Source organism: Elgaria multicarinata, chromosome 7, assembly GCF_023053635.1.
Source record: "Elgaria multicarinata webbii isolate HBS135686 ecotype San Diego chromosome 7, rElgMul1.1.pri, whole genome shotgun sequence".
NCBI classification, from domain to species: Eukaryota; Metazoa; Chordata; class Lepidosauria; order Squamata; family Anguidae; genus Elgaria; species Elgaria multicarinata.
In genome coordinates this window covers 72,457,613-72,481,606 of record NC_086177.1, presented here as the reverse complement: position 1 = coordinate 72,481,606, position 23,994 = coordinate 72,457,613, and the positions used below count along the sequence as shown (strand labels likewise).

The 23,994-nt window shown below is 39.8% G+C and overlaps 1 protein-coding gene across 2 annotated transcripts; it reads right to left on the bottom strand.

Annotated features, from left to right (window-relative positions):
- Nucleotides 1-1,494: 1,494 nt before the first annotated feature.
- MTFR1 (mitochondrial fission regulator 1) lies at nt 1,495-21,595 on the bottom strand. 2 transcript variants are annotated; one of them, XM_063130790.1, is made up of 8 exons: nt 21,440-21,595; nt 17,320-17,463; nt 16,354-16,452; nt 8,747-8,871; nt 7,097-7,335; nt 4,452-4,686; nt 3,875-4,025; nt 1,495-2,909 (listed from the first exon to the last, which is right to left on the bottom strand). In XM_063130790.1, exons 2-8 carry the CDS (start codon nt 17,383-17,385, stop codon nt 2,850-2,852), a joined length of 975 nt encoding a protein of 324 aa, XP_062986860.1. In that variant the 5' UTR covers nt 17,386-17,463; nt 21,440-21,595; the 3' UTR covers nt 1,495-2,849. The 2 variants fall into 2 exon arrangements, with proteins under 2 accessions (XP_062986860.1, XP_062986861.1); XM_063130791.1 differs by having other exon boundaries at nt 8,747-8,859.
- Between the last annotated feature and the right edge of the window lie 2,399 nt (nt 21,596-23,994).

The following is a 23,994-nucleotide window of genomic DNA, read 5'->3' as shown; positions in this document are numbered from 1 at the left end:
CATTAGAGTATACCACTCAATTTCTTGATTGCTAATGCACTGAGAATTCCTTTTTGGGTATGGCAAATTTAGAAGGGCAGACATGGGAACACGAGGCCATCAGTTCCAGTTCATCTAGAGGTCCTTGTGGCCACTCCTCCATATAGTTCTCTTGGCAAGCTGATCCATTTCCTCCCCAGTTCATGGTATGGATAATATTCAAGAAACAGCTGTCAAAACTTTTCAATAAAGGGTTGTTTTGCATTGTTCTATGCAACCTCATCATTTGCCATCAATAAAGTATCCAAGACAAGACAAGACTAACTATCAGAAGTTAGATTTGGTACAAGGGCCATTTGAGAATTATGGTGATTTAATTTTAAAAAAATCTGTGACCTAACATTAATACTCTATTTAAAAATTAATGTACATTTACTCAAAGTGTATATAGGATTATAGCCTTCCATTGTTGATTAAATACCTAAAATATCCATATAATCTGCATTTGACAGGTTAAGAGAACTGATATTAGGAACAGAGTAGAACTTGAAGAACAGCCCACAAACCAAGAAAGGCTCAAGTTCAAATGTCACATCAACTACCAACTCACTAGGGGGGTTATGCAAGCCACTCTCCAGCTTTAATTCCCCCCACAGGGTTGATAGGATTATAACTAGATAATACATGTGAAGTGCTGTAAACACTTGAAATCACTATACAAAATTTTAACTGGCCACCAGTCTTTTACTGGGGTGGGAAAGAGTTGACATTCTTGGGCTATAGGGGAACCAGATTGTAGGGATTTTCCCAATTCTGTCTAAAAAGCTTTATAGTAATTGTGTTATTTCATTGTGTTAACTTCTGGAGAAGTAACCATATTTGTCTTTTGCAGCAAAAGGAAGTCTTGAGGCACCTTATTGATACAGGGTGGGATATAAATGTTTTAAATAAATAAACCCAGCGCCCTCTAGTGCTTTTGGTCTACAATTCCAACAAGCTCTGGCAATTAGGTAGTCTGTCTGGGGCTGATGGGAGTTGTAGTCCCAAACCTCTAGAGAGCACCAGGAGTTCTACACCTGCCTTAGAAACTAGCACATTAAAGAATTTTTCTCAATAGGATAATCATACTTATTCCGAAGTCCCTCTGAGTTTAGGATTGCAGTCTTGAGCATCAGATAGTTCCGGATGCTGTTTCCAGAGTAATCGCAGCAGCCATGTCCAATAATAAACCATGAATTAACTCTATGGAATTGAACTAAAATCCACTCTTGCTAATCTTGGAAAGCAACATGTGTGTTGAACTCAAAATGAAAATAAGAGCTAATAAGCGAATTACTGATTTTAATTTTGTATTGGTGGCATAAGATTAAATACTAATGTCTTTGGACGACAACAGTTGACTTCAAAACATCTTGGAGAATTTTTGCATGGTCAGATTAAGAATCCATAAAACTAAATTCATTATAACACTTTAAAATGACTTTTAAACATTTAAGGAATACTATAGCACATAACTCCTAGATTAAATTAGTTTTTAATAATAGCAGAGAACCCATTTTACTATATTACAATTTCAGTCCTTCAGGTAACAATTTCTTAAAACAAGTACTAACAAGTTTCAACCAGGAGACCTCAAGGTAAATTGCATTTAGAAAATTATTCTAAAAATGAGATGTTGTTTCCTATTGAACTGGTATAGGTATCAGTAAGCAGGTCAAAGCCAGTAGTAGCCAAGCTGCTGGTATACACACTGCAAATGACAAACATCTGATTGATATATATATATATATATATATATATCAATCAATCTATCATAGTATTTTATTGCTAATTGTGTCACCTGCTGTAGTGTCCCAAATTTGCTAACAATAATACGCAGCATTCCAGATCTTCCATAAGAATTACTCCTCTACAATGCTTAGTCGTGTATAAAAATGTAGCTTGAACTTTGGCTAGTTTATTGCCTATAAATATGCTGCCAATGTAGCATGTGTCTTAAAGCAAGAACAGGAGGTGCTTCACTGAAAACATGTTAGGCAAGACATACAAAGCTTTGAAGTTTGCATTGCTGAATAATAAATAAGGTTTTGAAGCCTTGTCTCCTTCATAGTGTATAATGAGAGGTAGAGAAGCTTCAGCGAAGTCTGGTGGGCCAACCTGAAAGTTCTGCTAATCACACATAAGTTCTACTGACTTATTTTAGCGTAAATGTGTGCGGCTCCAATTTGGATGAGTAGCGCAGCGATTTGGGAGAACGGATTTAAACTTCCTCTATCCCATTTTTGTCTCAAAAATTTTCTGTAAAAAAAGAAATGAAAAGTACAAACATGTCTCCACTGGAATCTATGGAGACCCCCCCCCCCCCTTTTAACTGCTCCACAGTGTATTTGTGGAATTTGGGATTGACAGTGAGAAGGGGGAAGATAAAATCTCCCTGGACCCAATTTGAATTGAGGCCACACATGCTTACACTCAAGTTAGCAGAACATTTAGTTTGGCCCTGTATGCTTCAATTAAAGATGCTGAGAACAGAGCATAAATACAAGAGTAGTTCAAAACAAAATGGCCAAGAACCTAAAATGAAATATATAAAATTCCCCTTATGTCATTCCAGCTCTATACTGGAGCTATAACGACTTAATTGCTTTCGTTATTTGCACACAAGGTTAAGGGTGTTGTAAGGTATTTGTACAAATAAATTAGTGTTAATAACTCAACACCCATATGGATGTTTCTGTACCAAGAAAACTGTTTTACCAGAGGAAAAATTCAGCTTTTTCTTAGAATTTTCAACACTAGTTTCAATTCAGGCACCTTGAATTAAGAGAGAAGGCAAAAAAGTCCTTTGTAGAGAAGCACATTTTTTCTGCTTAAGAGTTTTCAATTAGAGTCTTCATTTTTCCTGTAGACTTCAACATGTGTGGACCAAACTGTGAAAAGGAAAATAAAGACAAGCATTTGCACACTGGGAATAATGTCCTACACCAAACTTGTACAGTATAGCAATATATAAATTCAAAAGTGACATCCAGGCTAGATTGTGTTCTACATGGAGCCACCTTTAAAGACGGTTCAGAAATTTCAACTGGTACAAAATACACTCTAGTACTGGAGGTACTAGATGGACTGATCATATACCAGTATTGTACCAGCTGCACTGGTTGCCAGTGCATTTCTGGGACTAATCTAAAAAGCTGGCATTGGCTTTTAAAGCCTAAATGATCTGGCTCAATATTACTTGAAAAATAAATATATAAACTTTTTTCACCCATACCAACCTGTCTGAGGTAAGCACTGAAGGCCCTGTTTTGGGCCTGCCTATAAAAGCGAATAGGCTGGTGGGCATGAAGGATAGGCCCTTCTCAGCAGAAGCCCCCAACATGTGGAACTCTGTTCCAATTGACATCCGCCAGGCCTCATCAGTACAGGCTTTCAAGCAGGCCCTAAAAGATAGACCTTTTCACCTTGTCTTATAATTGAACTAGTTTATTGGTTCCTGTTGTGTAGATGGTGCTAGCTAGTTTTAAGTGTTACATTTTGATATATTATTATTTTATAGTTTTAATTTTGTACACTGCCTTGGGATGTTTTCCCTAAAAGGTGGCCCTATAAACCTTAATTAAATAAAAGAAAAAAAATTGCACTTATTGGCAGAAAAGACAATTCAGAATTCTGACTTATTGTTTCCATGCTCTCCTGCCAGGTTTCTGTTACATCCAGACCCTGGCTTGTTGCTCTCCTAACAAACTAGGAATGTAAAACCTACTTTAAATTCAAACCAGAGTTTGAATAAGTGAAATGAGAAGAGAGATACACTGAAAATTAATCCACCAGTTTGAAATAATATGCTGGTCTTTAGAACTCAAATGAATCAATGTGTAGACACAGCACTTACCAACTTTGTTTCAGATGCTGGGGTCTGTTTTTCAGTTTCACTTGGGCTGTCACTGCGATATCGATAAGCAAATTTCTTTTTAAGAGCTTCAGCTATTAGAGCTGCAGGATCTGTTGGGTCAGCTGCTTTTCTTTTTGTACTTTCATCTGGCCTTCAAAAGAATAAAGCAAAATTTTAAGTCATAGAAACTTCAAACGGATGGAAATAGATGGATACTCTTGTTCATTACTTATTCTGTCCCCACCTGAAGAGTTGAGAAAACCAGCTGTGTGTGCCACAGCATGTCTTCCAGTTCAGGACCCAGTTCAGAACTATCATACTACCTTGCCTTCAAGAGCAGCTATATCTCCTCTGTGATAGTACCACAGTACTCTTCCTGGTTTAAATGGATGGGAAAGGCTATGGCAAGAGGGTGCTGGCATTTGTGGTGAACCAACTGTTATCCACCATGATCAAGCAGGTGAATGGATACGTTCATCTCGATGCTAAGCAAGAATCCAACTGTTGGAATTCTTCACTGTAATTCCCCCCGCCCTCCTTCCTGGGCAGAAGAAGAAGAAAACGCACATGCATTCACCTTTTCACTGATCGTAGCTTTATACTGTTCATATCCTTGAGGATATCTAGCATATTTGGTATTTCAGGCTTCTTTGGATTATCTATCAAAGTCTGTCCAGAATTTACTCTTTTTCCTTTACGCTCCTTAATAAGGTCAATGGCAGAGGTGCTCTGCTGGAATGTTGGCAGTGGTGGCAGAGGAGGTGGTGGTGGTGGTGGTGGTACAGAAGCTGATGCAGCAGAACTTACTCCAGCTGTAATAACATTGTACATTTAAATATGTCACAATCTTTCTTCAGTAAAGAGCAATTAATAAATATATTATTATTATTCACCATTTAAAAAACAAATCCTAGTATAGCGCTGTGTTACCAAGTGGGGCAGTATCTTGCAAGATGTCTGTCAAGTCTTATACACTAGGCCATATCCATTACTGCTGCTATGCTCCCACTCTTTCTGTTCCACTAGGGAGGATCCACTGCATGCACAACAAAAACTATTTCAGATAGCAATCCTGGAATTGAGTGGAAATGCTTATTTCTGGAGCGGGACCCATCAGCGGGGCTCCCTTTTGCAAGCTCTGCTGACCTGCCCATTCTGGAAATAAGCACTTTGCTCGTTTCAGATTGCAGCAGGACCTGCTAGCTTCCTGCAATAGCATTAAGTTATCACTAGCAATCTATCCTCAACTGCTTCCATTCCAACATAAAAAGCAGTGGAAGGGATGTTCCCACTAACATATAATAGCTTGGACTTGGATGAGTATGCTGACAGTTGTCCCATTGCAGATGTGTACATAGCAAGCACGCTAGCCAGCATCATGCATCCTATTTCTTGGTCCAGCACCCATGGATTCATCGCAATGCAGGCACAGTTCTTAAGCCAACCCTCCTGAAAGTTAGTGTCTCAAATGTGACAATGATGCACATTCCTCTCAAGTTTATAGAACTGTTTTCAAGAGAAGAAAATTTCAGAAGAGTAATGAATACCAGTGGGCCTTGACATCCCATTCTCTGGTTAAAGCCTATTGGTACTGAACAATCTTTGAAATTTCTATTCAATTGGTGTGGATTACTTAGGTGTAACAGGCTTATCATAACTGAAGAGTCTTCAGTAATCTTATAAAGAGATCACTGAATTTGACATCCAAACTATGTAACAGTGCTTCACGAAGAAGCCAGCCTGAGAACCCATGATTTGTTGCTTGGTTGTTCAGAATGGCTCATTTTCAGGGTGGCTTATTGTGACATCCAAACCTGGCAGAGTAGGTGCAGCATGGCTTGTTTGAAAGGACTACAGAGGTGTTCGGCAAGAGCAGGGAAACCCTGACCGCTTCTCAGAGTGCTCACTGCCCCTCCTCTTGTGAGCTGAATTATCACAGCTACGCATGCATGCATGATTGCCTTACTTATCGATAAGCACACCTGCTCCCAATTTGGGATCATGGTGATATGGTGTCCCCCCACCCTCCTGTTTTCATGCTGAAATTACCTCTCTCTTTTCTTTTCTTAACCATTTCCCATGGCAGGGTTAATTTGGCATGAAAACAGGAGGGGGAGGGAAAGCTTAAGTCCTCCCTCCCGAATTACCATGGTCCCGAGTCAAGGGGTGGGGCATGTGTACTTACCCAGAGGTAAGTCAAACATGTGTACATGCATAGCTCTGCTAGGAAAAGGAACAGGCTGCAAGGAGGATATTTTTTAAGTGTTAAAACCATCAGCCACCTCATCCTAAAAAGTAAGATAAGCAAGAAAGAGGGGTGGGGAGACAATCTCCTCAGAGCAGGAGAATTGAGGAGTTGTGCCGCAAAGGCCCTGGGATATGTGCAGGGAGCAGCAGGAAGGAGTAAGTTCGAAGCCTGCCGTAACAAGCCTCACAAAGGCTGATAGTCTGTTGGCACTATTGTGGGTTAGCAATTGAATAACCAACCAATAGTGGCTTATTGTAATGTGCAAACCAGCCCATTGTGTTGAGTTTGGCAGTGGTCACAGAAGGCTGTCAGAAAATTTAATGTCAAGCATTAAAGTCCTTCCTAGCTAGGAAAGAAAATTTTCCTTTCTTGTCCTTCCAATACCCTCCACTGTCATGTAGAGAGTAGATTATTATATGAGTAGTTTACTAAAAAGGGATAAACAAGATAAAGGGAAATGAATACAAAACAAAGTGATTTGTATACTCTTTTTCCCCAAGAGTCTGTCAGTTCATGTTCAGGAGTTGCTAATGCAAGTTAGCACGTTAGACATGTACGTAAGGAATAATTTGACCTCACAAATGCATTAACTGTGAAGCTTTTGAAAGTTGTTTTCAGATGTCAGAACAGTCAGCAGATAAGTTTCCTTTCAACAACTGCCATTCAGCATCTGTTGACTAATGTCAACAAAAGTCTGATAACACAGCAATGTCTCAAGATCACCTTGAGTATGAGGTTTCTGCAACGTTTAAGAAAATATGAATAACCCAGTACATGTGCAGTTAGATGGAATACCAAGAAGTGTTCATTTCTAGCTCTTTCCAGGTTAAGAAGTTGGTTACTGGCACTCGTTCTCTGCAGGTCACAACTTAGAATGCTAACAATTATACAGTACCCCTTGGAACAAAGATCATTAAAAGAGAACAGACATACATCTAGTTTGTTATAAAAGTAAAAACGGGACAACTGAGTACCTGCTGTCATGTTCTGCTGTTCTTGCAAGCTTACAATTTTGGCTATTTGTGCTCTTAAACTGGCAAGCTCATTTTCTAATACACTGATTTTCTGCAGAGCTTCATCATTAGTGGCTGCTGCAGTCTTGGAGTCTTCCTTTTCTTGTGACTGCTTTGGCAAAGGTATTTGAGTATTTGAGTCTCTTCCGGAGCAGCCTTCATCTCTAGATAATGGTTGGGATTTTGGCCAGACCTCTGACCTGTAATCAAGAAACAAAGGAGTAGTGTTTACTAGCATAAGCCCCATTATTAAACAAGTTTTAACAAAGCAATCCTAAGGTTGTTCTGCAAACTCTTAGCCAAAAGAAGATCTCTTTACAACTGCTAAATGGCGCCTTTAAAAGAGCACCAATCCCAACATAATGTTTTCATGTTCAGGATTAAGCCAATTTTTTTTTGAAGTTTCAGTGAATTTTATTAAAATTGTAATCTGTTCCTCATGCTGGGGGTGGGTAGGAAGGATGGGCTTATGTTATCTTTCCTGGTCTTTCGGTAGGCTAGAAATCTAAAACAAATGTTATTTATCTTATGACGATATTCAATATGATATATAATACTACTTTATTCCAAGTGCTTTCATGAACAGATAGCTTATAGAAATATTAAACATAGTTCCGAAGATACTGCTTTCAGTTACACTAGCTACAAAATTTCCCCAACATTGAGAGGCAGATTTTATTCCGATGACATTTATATAACAGGTTATCTTTTCCTGTTTTAGGATTTGACTGCAAATTAATTCTGTAAGGTCTTTTTATTTTATGCAGGGCTACTTTGTTATACAAGCGATATCCAGGCTATTAAAATGAAACTGATCTCTTTAAATTTGACATAACTATTTTCCACTTTATATATGAGTCCTGAAAATCTGAAGTTTTGCATTAAGTTGCCATAACCTTTTTCACCTTTCTATAAACTTGACATTCACATGTCATCATCAATGACACTTACATCAACTTTTAGTCAGACCTAAAAGGTCTGAAGCACTCTACAACAGCATCCTGATTTTTGCAGGAAGAGGAGATCACTGGAGTTGTATCCAATGTTAGTCTAACCTCCCATTAATTTTAATGGGTCTACTCTAAGTAGAACTAATCCTAGCATACCTATGACTCTCTGCAGCCATTTCTTGCTTAATGGACTAGAGAGGATTAACAACCATTCAACTCCCCAAAATGGAATCAATCCTGGAGATGGAGGCATCGAAGTCCCCCTACCCAACCCCATCTGCATGTCATGTCCTTACTTGTCATACAGCCAATATGAATCTGGTCCATCCCAGAGGCAGTCTTTTGAGCCTGAATCTAATTACAGAGCCTAGCCAGCACCCAGTCATTTGTAAACCGCCCAGAGAGCTTTGGCTGTGGGGCGGAATATAAATGTAATAAAATAAATAAATAAATAAATATTGCAAGCACCTGTCTTTGCATTGTTCACTCACTATCCTCCAAGTGCCATGGGTGCTGAAACTTGTGATTTCAGTAGATATTTTATTCCCTTGGCTACAATACTTGCCAGTATTCAAGTGACTAGTTCAGTTTAACACACTGCTTCTTCCTATGGCAAATCTTGATTTAAAGAGTCATAACGGGAGAACCTCAAGAAATATACCTGAGTCGTGTAAAGACTTCACCTTTTCCCTCTTCTTCAGCAACCCATCCAACATCTGCGAGGGAGACCACCCCATCTTCTCTCAATTGGTTAGAATGACTGCCTTCTGCAGACTGAGAAGTAAGCTAAAATGTGTGGACAATGTTATATATTAGAGCTGTTATTTGGTCCTTCTGAAACAGTATTACACTGACTATATTATAATCGCGGAGTCTGCTTCTGTGAAAGTAGTAGGAAGATGAAACACATCCTCTTTCTATTACAAAAGAAACAGATGAAAGGAGGGATAGCAACTTTACACCAAGATTAAGTTCCACTCTAAAAGGGTTTTAAAGGAGACTGCAGGTGAACTAGTGCAGGAGTATTAGTACCAGCACAATCTACAAAATCCAAAAAATGCCCTACAAAGCGCAATGAAGAATCTTCATAGAGACAGTTGTTTTATGATATCTGCCACTATATACAAATTTGCCAATAAGCTGCACAACATCACTAGCTGCAAATTAGGCACTTAGTGTCTGTTACATTAACAAATCCACTAATCCCACCAAGCATCTAGCATTACCATTCTTTCAAAAAGTGCTGAAAAAAATTATTTTCAAGCAACAGAATATTTGGATTAAAGATCCAAGTCAGTGATTTCTTTTTCTTTTATATAGCAGAGCTATGTAAGAAACTTTGATCTGTTCTTACTGAAATCAATTCATTAGATTCTGGTTAGTAATATTTTGGTGAGAAACATGAGTAAGAATGCAATCATTTGCATGTTTAGACAGAAAAAAAGTCCTACACCTCCCAGAATTCCCTAGCCAGTCATGCTGGCTTCAGGGTGCTGAGAGATGTAGGACTTTTCCCTGTCTAAAAATGCATAGGATTGTACACTAAGGGAATTAAATTACACTCAAGATAGAAAGTAAAAGATGTACACTGCACTATGTGGCCAACAGATAGATAAATGGATTTGTGTGTATATGTATAGATTCTAGTGTCAAATGGTTCCCATTTCTAGATTTGCTTACACAGCGAAGAAAGCACCAAGGCAGAGATATGAAGAGTGGATGCTACTGCCTAGAAACTGTGGAAGTCTTTCTAGTCCTGCACAAGGCCAGCTCAAAACATATTAAATGCTTTTCTAGCTTGGATCCAAATCTACAGACCTCCTGTTGATAATTAAACCAAGGTCTTCAATTACATATTCAACATGGGTTTAGCTATCTCAAAAGAGTTGCCACTGTGCCTATCCTCTAGCCATTACTGGATTATTATGACATAATGTCCAAGAAAGGAATAATAGCAAGTTGCAATATAGCTTTAAACTGTTTTAAACCAAGCCATGGTTTAGCGCTTCAGTTTCTAGAGGTGAAGCAGGCTTTAGTGGAGAAGCAACTGCTGTATTTTTATTTTTATGAATAGTTGTAAACTGCCCAAAGAGCCTGTGGGGCAGTAGAGAAATGATATGACATAAATAATAACTATGGTTTGTCAATTCAGACACCACACAAACCAAAATTAATCTTCCTTAACCATGGTTTGCTGTGATGTCTGAACTGAACAGTACTGAACAGTATGAAGCCCTTGTAAATGCAGAATAAAATTACTTCATACTCCCAATGTCCATTAAGATACCAATCAAAAGAGTAAAATCAGTGTAATTTAATGTCAATTCTTGTAGTAATCTAATATTTGAGGTTAGGTAAGTCAGGGCACAAATGCAAAGGATGTACTTGCATTTTGCCAGGCACTGCAACAAGACAGGCAACTAAGCAGGACTAAGGTTTGCTCCAGCAGAGTGATAACACTAGGGTCCACAGATTTTCTTAGCACCTATCAAATTTTTGCCTAATTGCCCTCCATATGCCCAACTATACTATAGTGTTCAAGCCTCACAAATCATATTACGTCTGTAATCCTCTGCCCACTTGCTGTGAAGTAAGTTCTATTGTATATAGTGTTTTACTTCTGAGTAAATGTGCATACGATTGTGCTGACAGTCTTCATTCCCATGATGGCAAAACAAAGGGTGTGTTCAGACAACATGCTAAGCCACGCTTAATCCACTAACCCCTTTGCAGCAAATGGTTAGTGAGCGTGTTTAAACCATGGTTATGAAGCCACCATGGTAAGGAATGGTTCACATGACATGCTAAGTTATGGTTCATTCAACATGCTAAGTCATGTTTAACCCAAAATGCTTAACTACTGTAGCTTAGCGTGTTGTCTTAACAGGGTCAAAGATTGATAGCAATTGAAGTGTTCTTCTCACATTTTCAGCTCACTATATAAGTTCAGGAAGAAAACTAAGGCCATAGAAGTTAATTTGAAGTATGATTCCAGATAGCAGTTAGGTTTAATTATAAGCATGCACTAACAGCTCAATCAGGTTTAAAGAGAAAAGTCAAAACTGACTTACAGCAGGTTCAGTTCACGGTCCTGTGATATAATAGCTAAAGCTAGTAAGAAAGAGAAAGGGAAAGAGAGAATGCTATAGAAAAGTTTCAGCGTGGTCACCATTGAGAAGAAAGCATGAGAACAGCCATGATTATTTGATAAAATAGCAAAAGCCGATTCTGCTAATGTGTGGTGTAGCAAACTGTTGTACTGTTCAATTTAGGGAAGCGACAGAGAACTTTTTGGGCCTAGAAACCACATTACCTATTTTACATTGACAAGTATGCAGTATCTCAAGAACATGCTTGCATACTCTCTCCTTTAGCCCCTCCCCACTTTGTTGGAAACATATTTCAGGGTCCATAAATTTTGTGCTTGGTTCTGTAAGGAGTCATCATTTGTGCTCCCCACTCACTGTCCTGCTTAACCAAAGAAGGAGGATTGTTTGTTTGAGGCACTGGAATCTGGATAAGACTGAAGTGAGTCCTTTGTGCTACTTCTGCCTGTTCCAAAGGTTTGCAGCAGGGAGGGGAGTTCCTATGCCACAGAATTTACTAGAATGAGGACCTCCCTCTTATTGGGCATCCTGACTTGCCAGAGGGCCAAGGGCATTCATCTCTGGTGAGTGAATTTGTGGAGGCATGCCAGTGAGAAATCAGCTACAAAAATGGAAATGGATACATTTCTCCTTGTTTCTTATAGTTTCCTTTCTCCATGGAGCCCTGTTGAACAAGCTCTTGTCCACATTCATTGAAACACCTGGACTTCAATAGTGCATTGAGGCAGGGTTGGAAGCAGACCAGAAACACTGTATTTCAAGTAGATATGAATGCAGGTAGACCAATAAGGAAGGAGAGAGCCAAGATTTTTTTTACCATAGAAAAAGGCTAGAAGACTATCATTTTAATGACTCATACAACACACTTCCAAGCGACTCAATCTGTTCATTATAAATTAAACTTAAATTATGACTTCATTCTTAAATGTATTTTCCCTCAAAAGCAATAGTTACAACCCATTATACAGGATATCAGTAATATTAACTGCTTCTGTCATACAAGTATAATAGAAAGACAGAGTTCATAACTAAGGTAATCTTCCCAGAAATATTTCTTCTCTCCCACTTTCAAATCAGAAGAATGAAAGTGGAAGAATGAACGTTAATCACATTAATTAAGTCACTTCAGAACTGCCTGCTTAGTATTAAAAGTCATTTTATTTAAAATTTGTGTGATTGCTATGAGAAATGAAGAACAAGTGTAAGCAAAACCAGATCGTTGGATGGTCAGTGGCACCCATAGCTTGCAAATACTTGTTTGAAACTTGCCACAATCACAGGGAAACTTGTTTCAAAGAAATAAATTACCAATTTTTTACATACTGAATTTTTATCTTAGAAAATCAGAACAATGATGGAATAGATTATATTTCAAATGTATTCATTTGTCCAGAAAGATTTTATATATCTCTTTTCTGCCATCTTTCTACTATGTGCTGACATTCATTTAGACTGTAAATAAAAGCAGCTGCACTATATATCCTTTGGGCTCTTCTCCATCCTCCAAACTCCATTTAAATGTGTTTGCATAACTCAGAAATGCAACTACATAGTTTTCCAGGCTCTTGTTTAGAAGGAAAGAATATAGAAGTGTATATGCTATATTCTCAGTCACTCTTACACTTTTTCGGACCTTTCCTAACACAGGAAAGGTCCGACAAAGGGACAACATCACTCTTAGAAAATGACGTACACACAGCATCTATATTTTATAATTGAACAGATCTGTCTTTGTAAGAAGCAAACTCCTTTCCTAATACACATCAGCTTTTAGGTGGCTAAGGCTACAATCTTATACCCACTTATCTGGGAGTAAGCCTCAATGAAATCAATGGAACTTACTTCTAAGTAGACACATATGGGACTGTGCAGAAAGAATGGGTTAAGTGCAGCTAGAGTTCTCTCCTCTGAGTATATAGCTATCTTTTTAAAAAATAAATAAATCTCATGGCAACACCTCATTATTCAAACCATTCCAAAGTAATATACATGGGGATCTTGACATGCAACAAGCCATGAAGTAGAGGAAAGCTCAAGGTAGTATCCAAGGTTAGCCCTATGTAAAGTAGACCCATTGAAATAATGTGACTAAAGGCCCTGCAGGCTCCCTTGAGGTTATTCTGGAGCAAGTTAATCCAATAGCCACAGCATCCCCACAATAGGAGGAATACTGGGACAATATCACTCTTAGAAAATGACATACGCACACCATCTACATTTTATAATTGAACCGATCTGTCTTTGTAAGAAGCAAACTCTTTCAAAGCATAGGTTTATTTCAGAAGTACTTCCCTTGCTCGGCTTCGTCCATTCTCTTCTGCTGCCCCTTACGCCTGGAACGCTCTTCCAGAACATTTGAGAACTACAAGTTCAACCGCAGCTTTTAAAGCTCAACTAAAAACTTTTCTTTTTCCTAAAGCTTTTAAAAACTTGATGTTGTGCAGACTTCTACTGTTACTTTCTACTGTTAGTTTTACCCTACCCTGTGCCTGCTTACCCTACCCTGTACCTGTTTGCATTCTCTTCCCCTCCTTATTGTTTTACTATGATTTTATTAGATTGTAAGCCTATGCGGCAGGGTCTTGCTATTTACTGTTTTACTCTGTACAGCACCATGTACACTGATGGTGCTATATAAATAAATAATAATAAATAATAATAATGAAACGTGGCTTAGCTTTTCAAAATGGTCTAATTTCAATATTCTTCATATTTATTGGAGGAGCTCAGGTGGACTTTGGGGGCAGATATTTAATAACACGATCCTCTATAACAGTGGTTCTCAACCTTCCTAATGCCGCGACCCTTTAATACAATTCCTCATGTTGTGGTGACCCCCAACCATAAAATAATTTTTGTTGCTACTTCATAACTGTAATTTTGCTACTGTTATGAATCATAATGTAAATATCTGATATGCAGGATGTATTTTCATTGTTACAAATTGAACATAATTAAAGCATAGTGATTAATCACAAAAACAATATGTAATTATATATTGTGAAATATTTATTTCTAATTACAAATAAATGTCATCACGCCGGGCACTCGTATGTGGGCGTATCTGCATGTGGGCGGATGCTCCTGGAGACGGATAGAGGAGCGGTGTCTCGGTTCCTAAGACCATCGGAAATATGTGTTTTCCAATGGTCTTAGGCGACCCCTGTGAAAGGGTCATTCGACCCCCAAAGGGGTCGCGACCCACAGGTTGAGAACCGCTGCTCTATAACTTCCTAGGATCGGTGGTTCTAATTGGCAATATCTTGCTGAATACATACTTCCATGAAACATGTTTGCTTTACAATTTTAAGTAGTCAGATACAGGAGAAGTTTTAACCTGTCAAGTTAGCAACCTGCTTTGAAGGCAGATAATCTAGATCAGGGGTGGGCAACATATGGCCTGCGGACCACATTGAACCCCTGCACCCCCCAATATGGTCCAACAAACCAAAATGGGGGAACCTTTTTTTTTTTACAAACAAAATGATGTCCAGAGTACTATGGAGCTCCAGAAAGGTCAAATTAGCTTGTTTGCAAGCTAGTTTTAACCGTTTTGGTGTTCTGTAGCAGTTATAGATGCCTTTCCTCCTAATTTCCCAAGCATTTTCCCATGGAAGGGGGGACAAAAATGACTCCTGGACCTCCCAAAGTTGATCACCTCTGATCGTGACACAGGTGAGTTCCAGTACCTATGACTGGGACTTTCAACAAAGTATTTAAGTGTATCTCCAGCCTGCAGGATGGGACGGGCCAGATATCCCCACCCCAGGTTGCAGTCCACGGGGCACCCCCCCTGCAAATTAGAGTGAAATAGCTGTTTGCCACTAAATTATGGCAACAAACTATTCTGTAGCACTGCAGAGCACTACTGTGGTTAAATTTAGCAGCTATGGAATGCTAAACAAGCCAAATTTAGTTTGCAAACAGGCAAAATTTGGCTGTTTACTTGCTCTGTAGCTGCTATGGATATTTGTCATTTAAAAAAAAAAATTGGGGGGCACAGTGCAGGATGGCAGGGGGAGCAGATTGCACAACTCTGACTAAAGAGGCTCCAGACATCCCAAAACTTGTAGTCCTGCTTAGACGTCATGGGGAGAAGGTCTATATAGTGCAGGGAGAGGAGGTATTTTTTAACCTCATGGCCTACATCACATCTTCCAGACGCTTTCCAGGATACTTATAGGATCATAGAATAGTAGAGTTGGAAGGGGCCTATAAGGCCATTAAGTCCAACCCCCTGCTCAATGCAGGCATCCACCTTACAGCATACCTGAAAGATGGTTGTCCAGCTGCCTCTTGAATGCCTCTAATGTGGGAGAGCCCACAACCTCCCTTTGTCGCATTGCTCTAACAGTCAGTAAGTTTTTCCTGATATCCAGCTGGAATCTGGCTTCCTTTAACTTGAGCCCATTATTCTGTGTCCACTCTGGGATGATCGAGAAGAGATCCTAGCCCTCCTCTGTGTGACAACCTTTCAAGTATTTGAAGAGTGCTATCATGTCTCCCCTCAGCCTTCTCTTCTCAAGGCTAAACATGCCCAGTTCTTTCAGTCTCTCCTCATAGGGCTTTGTTTCCAGACCCCTGATCATCCTCGTTGTCCTCCTCTGAACCCCTTTCAGCTTGTCTGCATCCTTCTTGAAGTGTGGTGCCCAGAACTGGATGCAATACTCAAGATGAGGCTTAACCAGTGCCGATTAGGGGGGAACCAGTACCTTGCGCGATTTGGAAGCTGTATTTCTATTAATGCAGCCCAAAATAGCATTTGTTCTTTTGTAGCAACATCACACTGTTGGCTCATATTCAGCTTGTGATCTACAACAATTCCAAGATTCTTCTCGCTTGTAGTATTGCTGAGCCAAGTATCCCCCATCTTGTAACTGTGCATTTGGTTTCTTTTCCTAGTATAGAACTTGGCATTTATGTCTATTAAATTTCATTCTGTTGTTTTCAGCCCAGCGCTCCAGCCTATCAAGAACACTTTGAAGTTTGTGTCTGTCTTCTGGGGTATTAGCTATCCCACCCAATTTTGTGTCATCTGCAAATCTGATGAGCATTCCCTGCACCTCCTCATCCAAATCATTAATAAAAATGTTGAAAAGCACTGGGCCCAGGACTGAACATTGCCGCTTCCTCAGATTAAAACATAGATTAAACTTCTTACCTGAAACTGAACCCTTGGGCACTGTATCAGAGAAAGGTTGGTACCAATTTTTCTTACAATACTTCTGCTTGGACCATAAGGCTTACTTGACCAAAGCAACTGAAAAGGAAAAAAAAACATTTAAAAAAATAATAGTCTGAGAGTATGTGCCCAATATTATGAAAACCTTTTGTTTTACTGCACAACTAGATTAAGGCTTCAATCCAATGCACACTTTTTACTGGGAGAAGTAAGCTCCAGTATATATAGTGGGATTTACTTGTAAGTAAACATGCATGAAATTGCACTGTAAGTCTGTGTGCACAAAAAAACACATTATGATTTAACAAGGGCAGTGTAGGTTATACTGGAATTCACATGTAGACAGAAGACTAAAGATTTAACACGATGTGTGTCTATAATGACATTTAATGTAATCATAGTTAAGATGATACCTCCCCTAAATCACCACAATTCTCTTTGTTACATGTTTTAGGCAAAACTACTTGGGCTAGGCAATGTCTGGGTATCTGGGGGCCAATTCTGCCCCTCCCCAGGAACCCAACAGGGGTTGCATGCAGCTCCTGTCAAAATTCAGTTGTGGGCCAGCAGCAAAAAAGGCAACATTTCCCCTTAAAACAAAGTATGTGGGGGCTTCTGGGAGTGCAATTTTCCTTTAAAACAAGGCTTATTTTCCTTGTGCACCTTGTTTTAAAGAAAAAATGTGGGTTTTTCCCCCCACATAGTCAGGCATAGTCCGGCATAGTCAGGCAACAAAAAAGGCTGGGAGAGGGGCTATGTGTGGTCTGTATGTTGCCCACCCCTAATATAGAGAATGTTAGCCATGCCTGAATTCTATAGATTTTAATGGTACTTAAGTACTGAACATGTTTAAATTCCTTTAATGCCAATGGGAGTTAGGCATGTCTAACTTTCATGAACTATGCCCACCCTGTATGCATACTAACATTACAGCTCCTCACTTACCGATTCCATAGTCAACCCAGCTTGTTCAAACATCACTCTAAACAAGTGCTTAATCCAGTAGATCATCTAGAACAAGGCAGAGCCTTCTCAAATCTGTAACCTAATAACTCTGATTTTCCGGGATGCAAATGTTCCATAGTCACCCTGGGGGGAAACAATTGTGAACAATTTTATTTTATTTATTTATTACATTTATATCCTGCCTTTTCCCCTCCTGGGAACCCAAGGCAGCGTACATAATCCTCCTCCTTTCCACTTTATCCTCACAACAACAACCCTGTGAAGCAGGTTGGGCTGAGAGTCTGTGACTGGCCCAAAGTCAGCCAGTGGATTTCCATGGCCGAGTGGGGACTAGAACTCGGATCTCCCGACTCCCAGTCCAACACCTTAGCCACTACACCACACTGGCTCTCAATGAACGCAACGCTCAGATCAAGAGAAATTGTGTCAGAGAACACATGTTCAGCAACAGCTGTCACTCCAGGATTTTCACTGCAAATGCCCAATCAGTATTTGTTGATTGTAAATCTACCTTTAGTTCATTAAAAGCTGCAAAGTACTCTTTTCCTAAATTATTCTCAAAGCAGAAAAAAATCACCAGTGGACAAAAAATGGAAACATGCTGCATATAGGATCATCAACCCAAATCCATTAGGTATAGAATATGTTAGACCTCTGTCATAACAAATACCAATCAGGTTACTGTAAAAGAACAATAATTAAAGGACATTAGATGATTGAGAGTTGATGTTTTTAACAAGCACTAGATTTCAGTGACCCCATCTTTAAAAGAGCTTGAAAGCCTTATATTCCATTAAGACATCTAGCACGCTTTAGATACTTCTATGCATAATAAAAATAATGAAGAAAAGTATAATAAATTGCAATTATTACATTTGAAGCAGAACCTTCTTCTGGAGCAAACATGTATAACACTAGGAAATAAAATACTTAATCTTTTCAGTTTAGTCCCCCTCACGAATAAGAAGAATTTGCTCATGTGAACATAGTTATAATTATTTTGAAGACTGGACAAATTTCATGGCTGCATAATGGGAAAAAAATGAACAGAAGAAGAAAACTGCAAGACAATTGGGAGAGTTCTAGAAAGAACTGCTGTAGTTAATACATCAGTGCTTTCATTATAAGTTTGTTTTAGACAACAGTTTGCCACTGCTAGGTAATAACATCATAATGTGGAAACTTGGCACAGGCAGTCACGCTGCCTTTAGGCTTTACTGTTTATGGTATAACTTAGATGCTTGTGCGGCTGTTTAATTGTCAGTTTCTCACATGGGAGTAGCAATTCAAGTTTGTGTTCTTGACAGCTGCCATTGCTTTAGACTCATTTGAACCTGGAAACATTTTATCTGGATGATTCCAGGAAAGTAAGGGATATTTTCTTTTGTCAACATGACTAATTCCTTATCCAATTTGGTACAACATCTGATTAAACTGCTTAATTTAGGACTTCTGGAAATTTTGAATTTTTCTTTATACTTTTAAGCAGTTATGGTTAAGTTGCTGCTGCTTTATATGATGGTTTCTGCTGCTGTTGTGCTTTCAGGTTTTGTATTTTGATATTAAATTTTGGGATATTCACAGAGAAAATAAATATGGTCAGGGGCTGCAAAAAGCACAGCTTTTGAGCTGGTGTGATTTTAAATCTAGGTATCTCACCCATTCTCTTATCTGGTCCATACTTGTCTACTTTTGCCACCTTTCCTGCCACCCTTATTCCTCTGTGGCTCTGAGTGACTATATACACGTGTGTTTTCCCTCCTGGCCGGAAGTGGAATGTATGCGAAACTACTATTTTTCTCAGAATGTGGCTTAAATAAGCTGCTTTTCTGGGCTTTAAAGAACTGTGCAGGGACATATGGGATAGTAGTGCAGTTACACAGAGACCAAGGAAACTGACTGTAGCTCAGTAGCAGAATACATGCGGAAGGTCCCAGCTTCATATACACTTAAAAGACTCAAGTGATGAGAAAGACCTCTACCTGATACTCTTGAGAGTCAGTTCTGGCCATAGTAGACAACACCCTGACCTGGTACAGTTTCTATGTTCCTATAAGTGTAAGTACTATGTTTCAGAGATATAGCTGCATTAGTCTATAGCTGCAAAAATAATTATGACAAACCTATTATGGCATAAGCTTTTTTTGGGTGAGAGTCCACCTGGATTTGATGAATTAGACTCTAGGGCATGATAGCCTATGCCAAAATAAATTTGTTAGTGTTTAGGATGTCACAAGCCTCTTTGTTTATGTTGTTACGTGACCACATTGGGGTGAGGCAACTAGTACTGTGTGACCTCTAGGTTTCAAGGCCATTTTAGAATGAACTGTACCATGAAATGGAGAGCACCAGTAGTAGAATCAATAGTGCAATGTCTCACCTAAACTGAAATGGAAAATACAGTTCACATTCCTCAAAATAAAAACATTTTAATTTGACAACAGGCAAGAAGAATGTTAAACTTTCAATGTATACAGAGACCTATAAGTGCAGCTTTTGATTTACATATCCACAATTCCTTTTGTGTCCTAATTCCGCTCCCTGTCCAGTATCGTATTAGGTTGTAAACCTGCAGGCAGCACCTTTTTATGTATTTCACCTCTACAGCATCTATATCTTTGAGGCGCTTCACAAATAAGAAACAGTATTGTAAGTATTTCCAGCAATATTTAAGTTACTAAAAGTGCAATGTAATTTGTTCATTTTATGCTATTGTTCCATTTCACTATATCCTAGGGGTCTTTGAGCAATCCCAGTTCACTTTCCACCAGACTATGAGGTCACTTAATTGTGGCTGAATATAGCAAATGACTAGCTAGAGGCAAGGTTTGGCTACTCATAATGATCAGTTTTGCATATGTGGATTACACTTAGCTGCAAAGCTATTGTCTTTAACATCACCTGGTTCTTCTAACTGCAGATGTCAGGAATTGTGCCTTGGCTTTTCTAAATACAAAAATGTTCTCTATTGTGTTCCATGGTCCCATCCCCAAAGTGTTGTCTGAACTGTGACAAATCACATGATCTCGCAGAACAGAACTATACCTAATTTCTTTTCATAAATCCTAAAAAATATAAGAGTCATCGTGAATTCCGGTGATCTTTCCTTTTCAAGTTTTAAAACAAGGATTTGCTTAGCTAGATTTTTTTTTATTTTGTTTGTTAAGTGGAGGCAACAAATGTGGCAATATCAATTCCAGATCTCAATATTAATGAAGAAATCAAGCCAAAAAATCATGCTCCTGCCACCTCTGGTTTTTGTTTACAGCTTTCAGCGCTGAACTGCAACAGCCTAGCAGGTGGGCCTGCAATTGTTGTTTACTAGGACACAGTAGGAGGAGGAGAAGAACGAGCAAGCAGTATAGTTAGGAAATGAAATTCTCAAGGTTACCACTGTCCCATCAGAGGTGAAGCTCAATGTCCTCGCGCGCAAAACAGAGAGAGAATTCAGACGAGGGAACATTTTGCCCTTTCACTTGACTGCTGATAAACAGCCGTGCATAATTTGTAACTTGAGAATCGCCCAGGTACAGGCCTATTTATTTATTTATTTATTTATTGCATTTTTATACCGCCCAATAGCCGAAGCTCCCGGGGCACAAATCAGGGCTTTGTGAACCGCCCAGGGAAATCAGGGCTTTTGTGCCTACGGTGCGCCCTAATTCCTGAAAACGCGATTACTCCAAACCAAACGGAAGGATACTGCATATGTTCAGAGGCACCCTCCTCCCCCCGTGTTATTATGGTCTGGCACACGCAGGGACTGAGATCTGCCTCAGATCTAGGCCTACCGTATTACAAAAAGGCGAGAAAAAGCCACAATGCTCCCAAGGAACCACGAGGCTGAATGGCAGCCGGGTCTGACGCAGCTGCGCCTGTGAAACCTCGACGCGCTCTTCTCCCACAACGAACTGGGGCGGAACTGGCGGCGCCGGCGCCACACGGACCCCTCAGGCGCCGGGAGGACACGCGTTCATCGGCCACAAGCGGCGCTTAGAAGCCCCTCTCTACCCAACGCCTAGGGAGGGGGGTTTAGCCGTAAGACCCAATTCTGGGACCTGGACACGACACGGGAGAAAGCCTCGCCGCTCAAACTCACCCGCTCCTCGCCCTGCCGGTATTCGGCGGCTTTCTTAATCGCCACAGGAGCCACCAAGTCTTCAGCTCACTCAGCGCCTCTCCGTGACCGCCTCCTCGAGTAGCCAATCGCCCAGCAGTGCCGGCTACGACTTCGGCCAATCACCGTCTGTCATGGGGGGGGCGGGAAACGAGGCTTGGCTTCCCAGCCAGCTGACTGGCCTTTAGAGACAGGAAAGAAGCTGACTGTCTCCTGTACAAGTCTATGGTCCCGTAAATAGGCCTACGATCCCATTTCCGGCCCTCATCTCTATGGCTTTACGTTCACATGAAGTAGTCCTTGTTTGTCACAAAAAGCCGGGGAAGTTCTGACACTTCGTCTATTCGGTACCAAAGGATTGCGATAGAGCGCCACCTGCCGGTTAGGCTCCCTCAATACAAGGCTTGATGCTAACTTCTCGAGAGCGGAGTTGAATGCCTCGGAGGGGGCAAGCCTACGCATGTTTAGACAGGAAATAAGACCTACAACTCCCAGCATTCCCCAGCCAGAAGTATAGAATTGCGCCCTAACTGTATTTTAATTCCCGCTCCTGTACTGGGTCTCTATGCTCCACAGCTGTATCATTTCACAAGTAACTACTAGCAGAGGTGACATTTTAAAACCAATTGTTTATCTATTTGTTTTCAAATAGGCACTTATATTAAGAATATAGTAGTTCATTGCATTAGACAAACCACTTATTAGGGAGCAAAACCCATATTTTGATGGCATTTAGCATGGGGATTGTGGAGTTGAAGTGGTTATCTGAAGGAACGCCTCCTCCCATATGTACCTGCCCGGACCCTAAGGTCATCCTCAGGGATCCTTCTCCGTGAGCCCCTGCCAAAGGAAGTGAGGCAGGTAGCTACCAGGAGGAGGGCCTTCTCTGCTGTGGCACCCCAGCTGTGGAATGAGCTCCCTAAGGAGGTTCGCTTGGCACCTACATTATATGCTTTTAGATGCCAGCTGAAGACCTTTTTATTCTCCCAGTATTTTAACTGTCTATAAATAAATTTTAACTTGGTGTTTTAAATTTGTAATTTTGCATTGCTGCTGTTTTTATCTGGTTGAGCTTTTATATTATATTTTATATTATGGTTTTATACTGTTTTATACTTTGAATGTTTTTAATTTTTGTGAACTGCCCAGAGAGCTCCAGCTATTGGGTGGTATAGAAATGTAATAAATAAATAAATAAATTTCGATGAAAATGTCAGCTCCATGTGCAGTAGCTGTGAAAATGGCAAATTTCATCTAGGTGATAAATAGTAAAAGGAATTGAAAATAAAACTGCCAATACCATAATGCCTTCATACAAATCTAGGATGCAACTATCCATGGAATATTGTGTATATTTCTGGTCATTACACCTCCAAATGGATTTTTCAGGAAAAGGTGCAGAAAAGGGAAAACAAAATCAAGGGACTGGAGCTACTCCTCTATGAGGAAAGGTTACAGTGGCCATAGCTAGACCAGGCCTATATCCCGGGATTGTCCCTGTGCATCCAAATGACACACAAGGGATCCTGGGAGCAGGCAGAGATAACCCCTCCATTTGCCTGGGATAATCCTTAGGTCTAGTTAAGTCCAGTGTTTGCAGCTATTGTTTTTTTTAAAAAAAAAACTGTGAGAAAGGGAAGACATGACTGAGGTGTATAAAATTATGCCTGGTATGAAGAAAGTGAATAAACAGTACTTTTTCACTGTCTCACAATACAAGAATTCAGGGTTATGTAATGAAACTAAGTGGTGGGAGATTTAGGACAGATAAAAGGAAGCAGCTTCACACAGCACATATTGAAATGAATCCACTTCATCATAAAAACATAGGAAGCTGCCTTATACCGAGTCTGTTCCATCTAGACCAGTATTGTTGACACTGACTGGCAGTAGCTCTCCAGGATTTCAGGAAGGATCGTTTCAGAAGCAATATGGACTAGTTTCCTAGAATTCTGTGGAAGAGTGAGAAGGTAGCTTGTTCTTGCAGCAGTTTGTCCACAAGTGTAAAATATTGTAGTCCTGTCACTGACACAACATTCTGCATGTTTATGCTGATGCAATCCCACTGAGTTCAAAGAGGCTTTATTCTCAATCAAATGTACACAAGATTGCAGCCTTACAACTGTCTACCTGCACTGAGTGCATGTCTACTCAGAAAGAAGACCCACTGAATTCCATAGGGCTTACTCCATAGTAATTCTACACAGGATTAATATGCATTTTACTAGATTACAAAGTAATCTCAGAGTATATGCGCATAGGGCCCCAATAGTTCATTGCAATTCACCTATAATAGATTACTGTCTCTTCAGGGATATAAGTCACGTATAGAGGTGTGTTTAATATTGGGAACTGGAATCACATGACTGGCAGTTGCCCACAGCCACATAAAGCAAAAATCATTTTGTTTTACTGAAACATCAGTCACAGTAATATACATTTTTTCTAATGAAAAGACAACACATTACTATGCAGTGTACGTCAAAGCAAGTCTGTGTTCAATGGGACTGTTCTCTAGTTTTGCAAACATTGAACTC

Coding starts and splice junctions, on each gene's coding strand:
- MTFR1 (XM_063130790.1), bottom strand. CDS start 17,385: ATGATCTACTGGATTAAGCACTTGTTTAGAGTGATGTTTGAACAAGCT. Junction 4,687..7,096: donor ACAGCAGAACATGACAGCAG/GTACTCAGTTGT, acceptor ATGTTATTACAG/CTGGAGTAAGTTCTGCTGCA. Junction 2,910..3,874: donor CAGCATCTGAAACAAAGTTG/GTAAGTGCTGTG, acceptor TCCTTTTCACAG/TTTGGTCCACACATGTTGAA.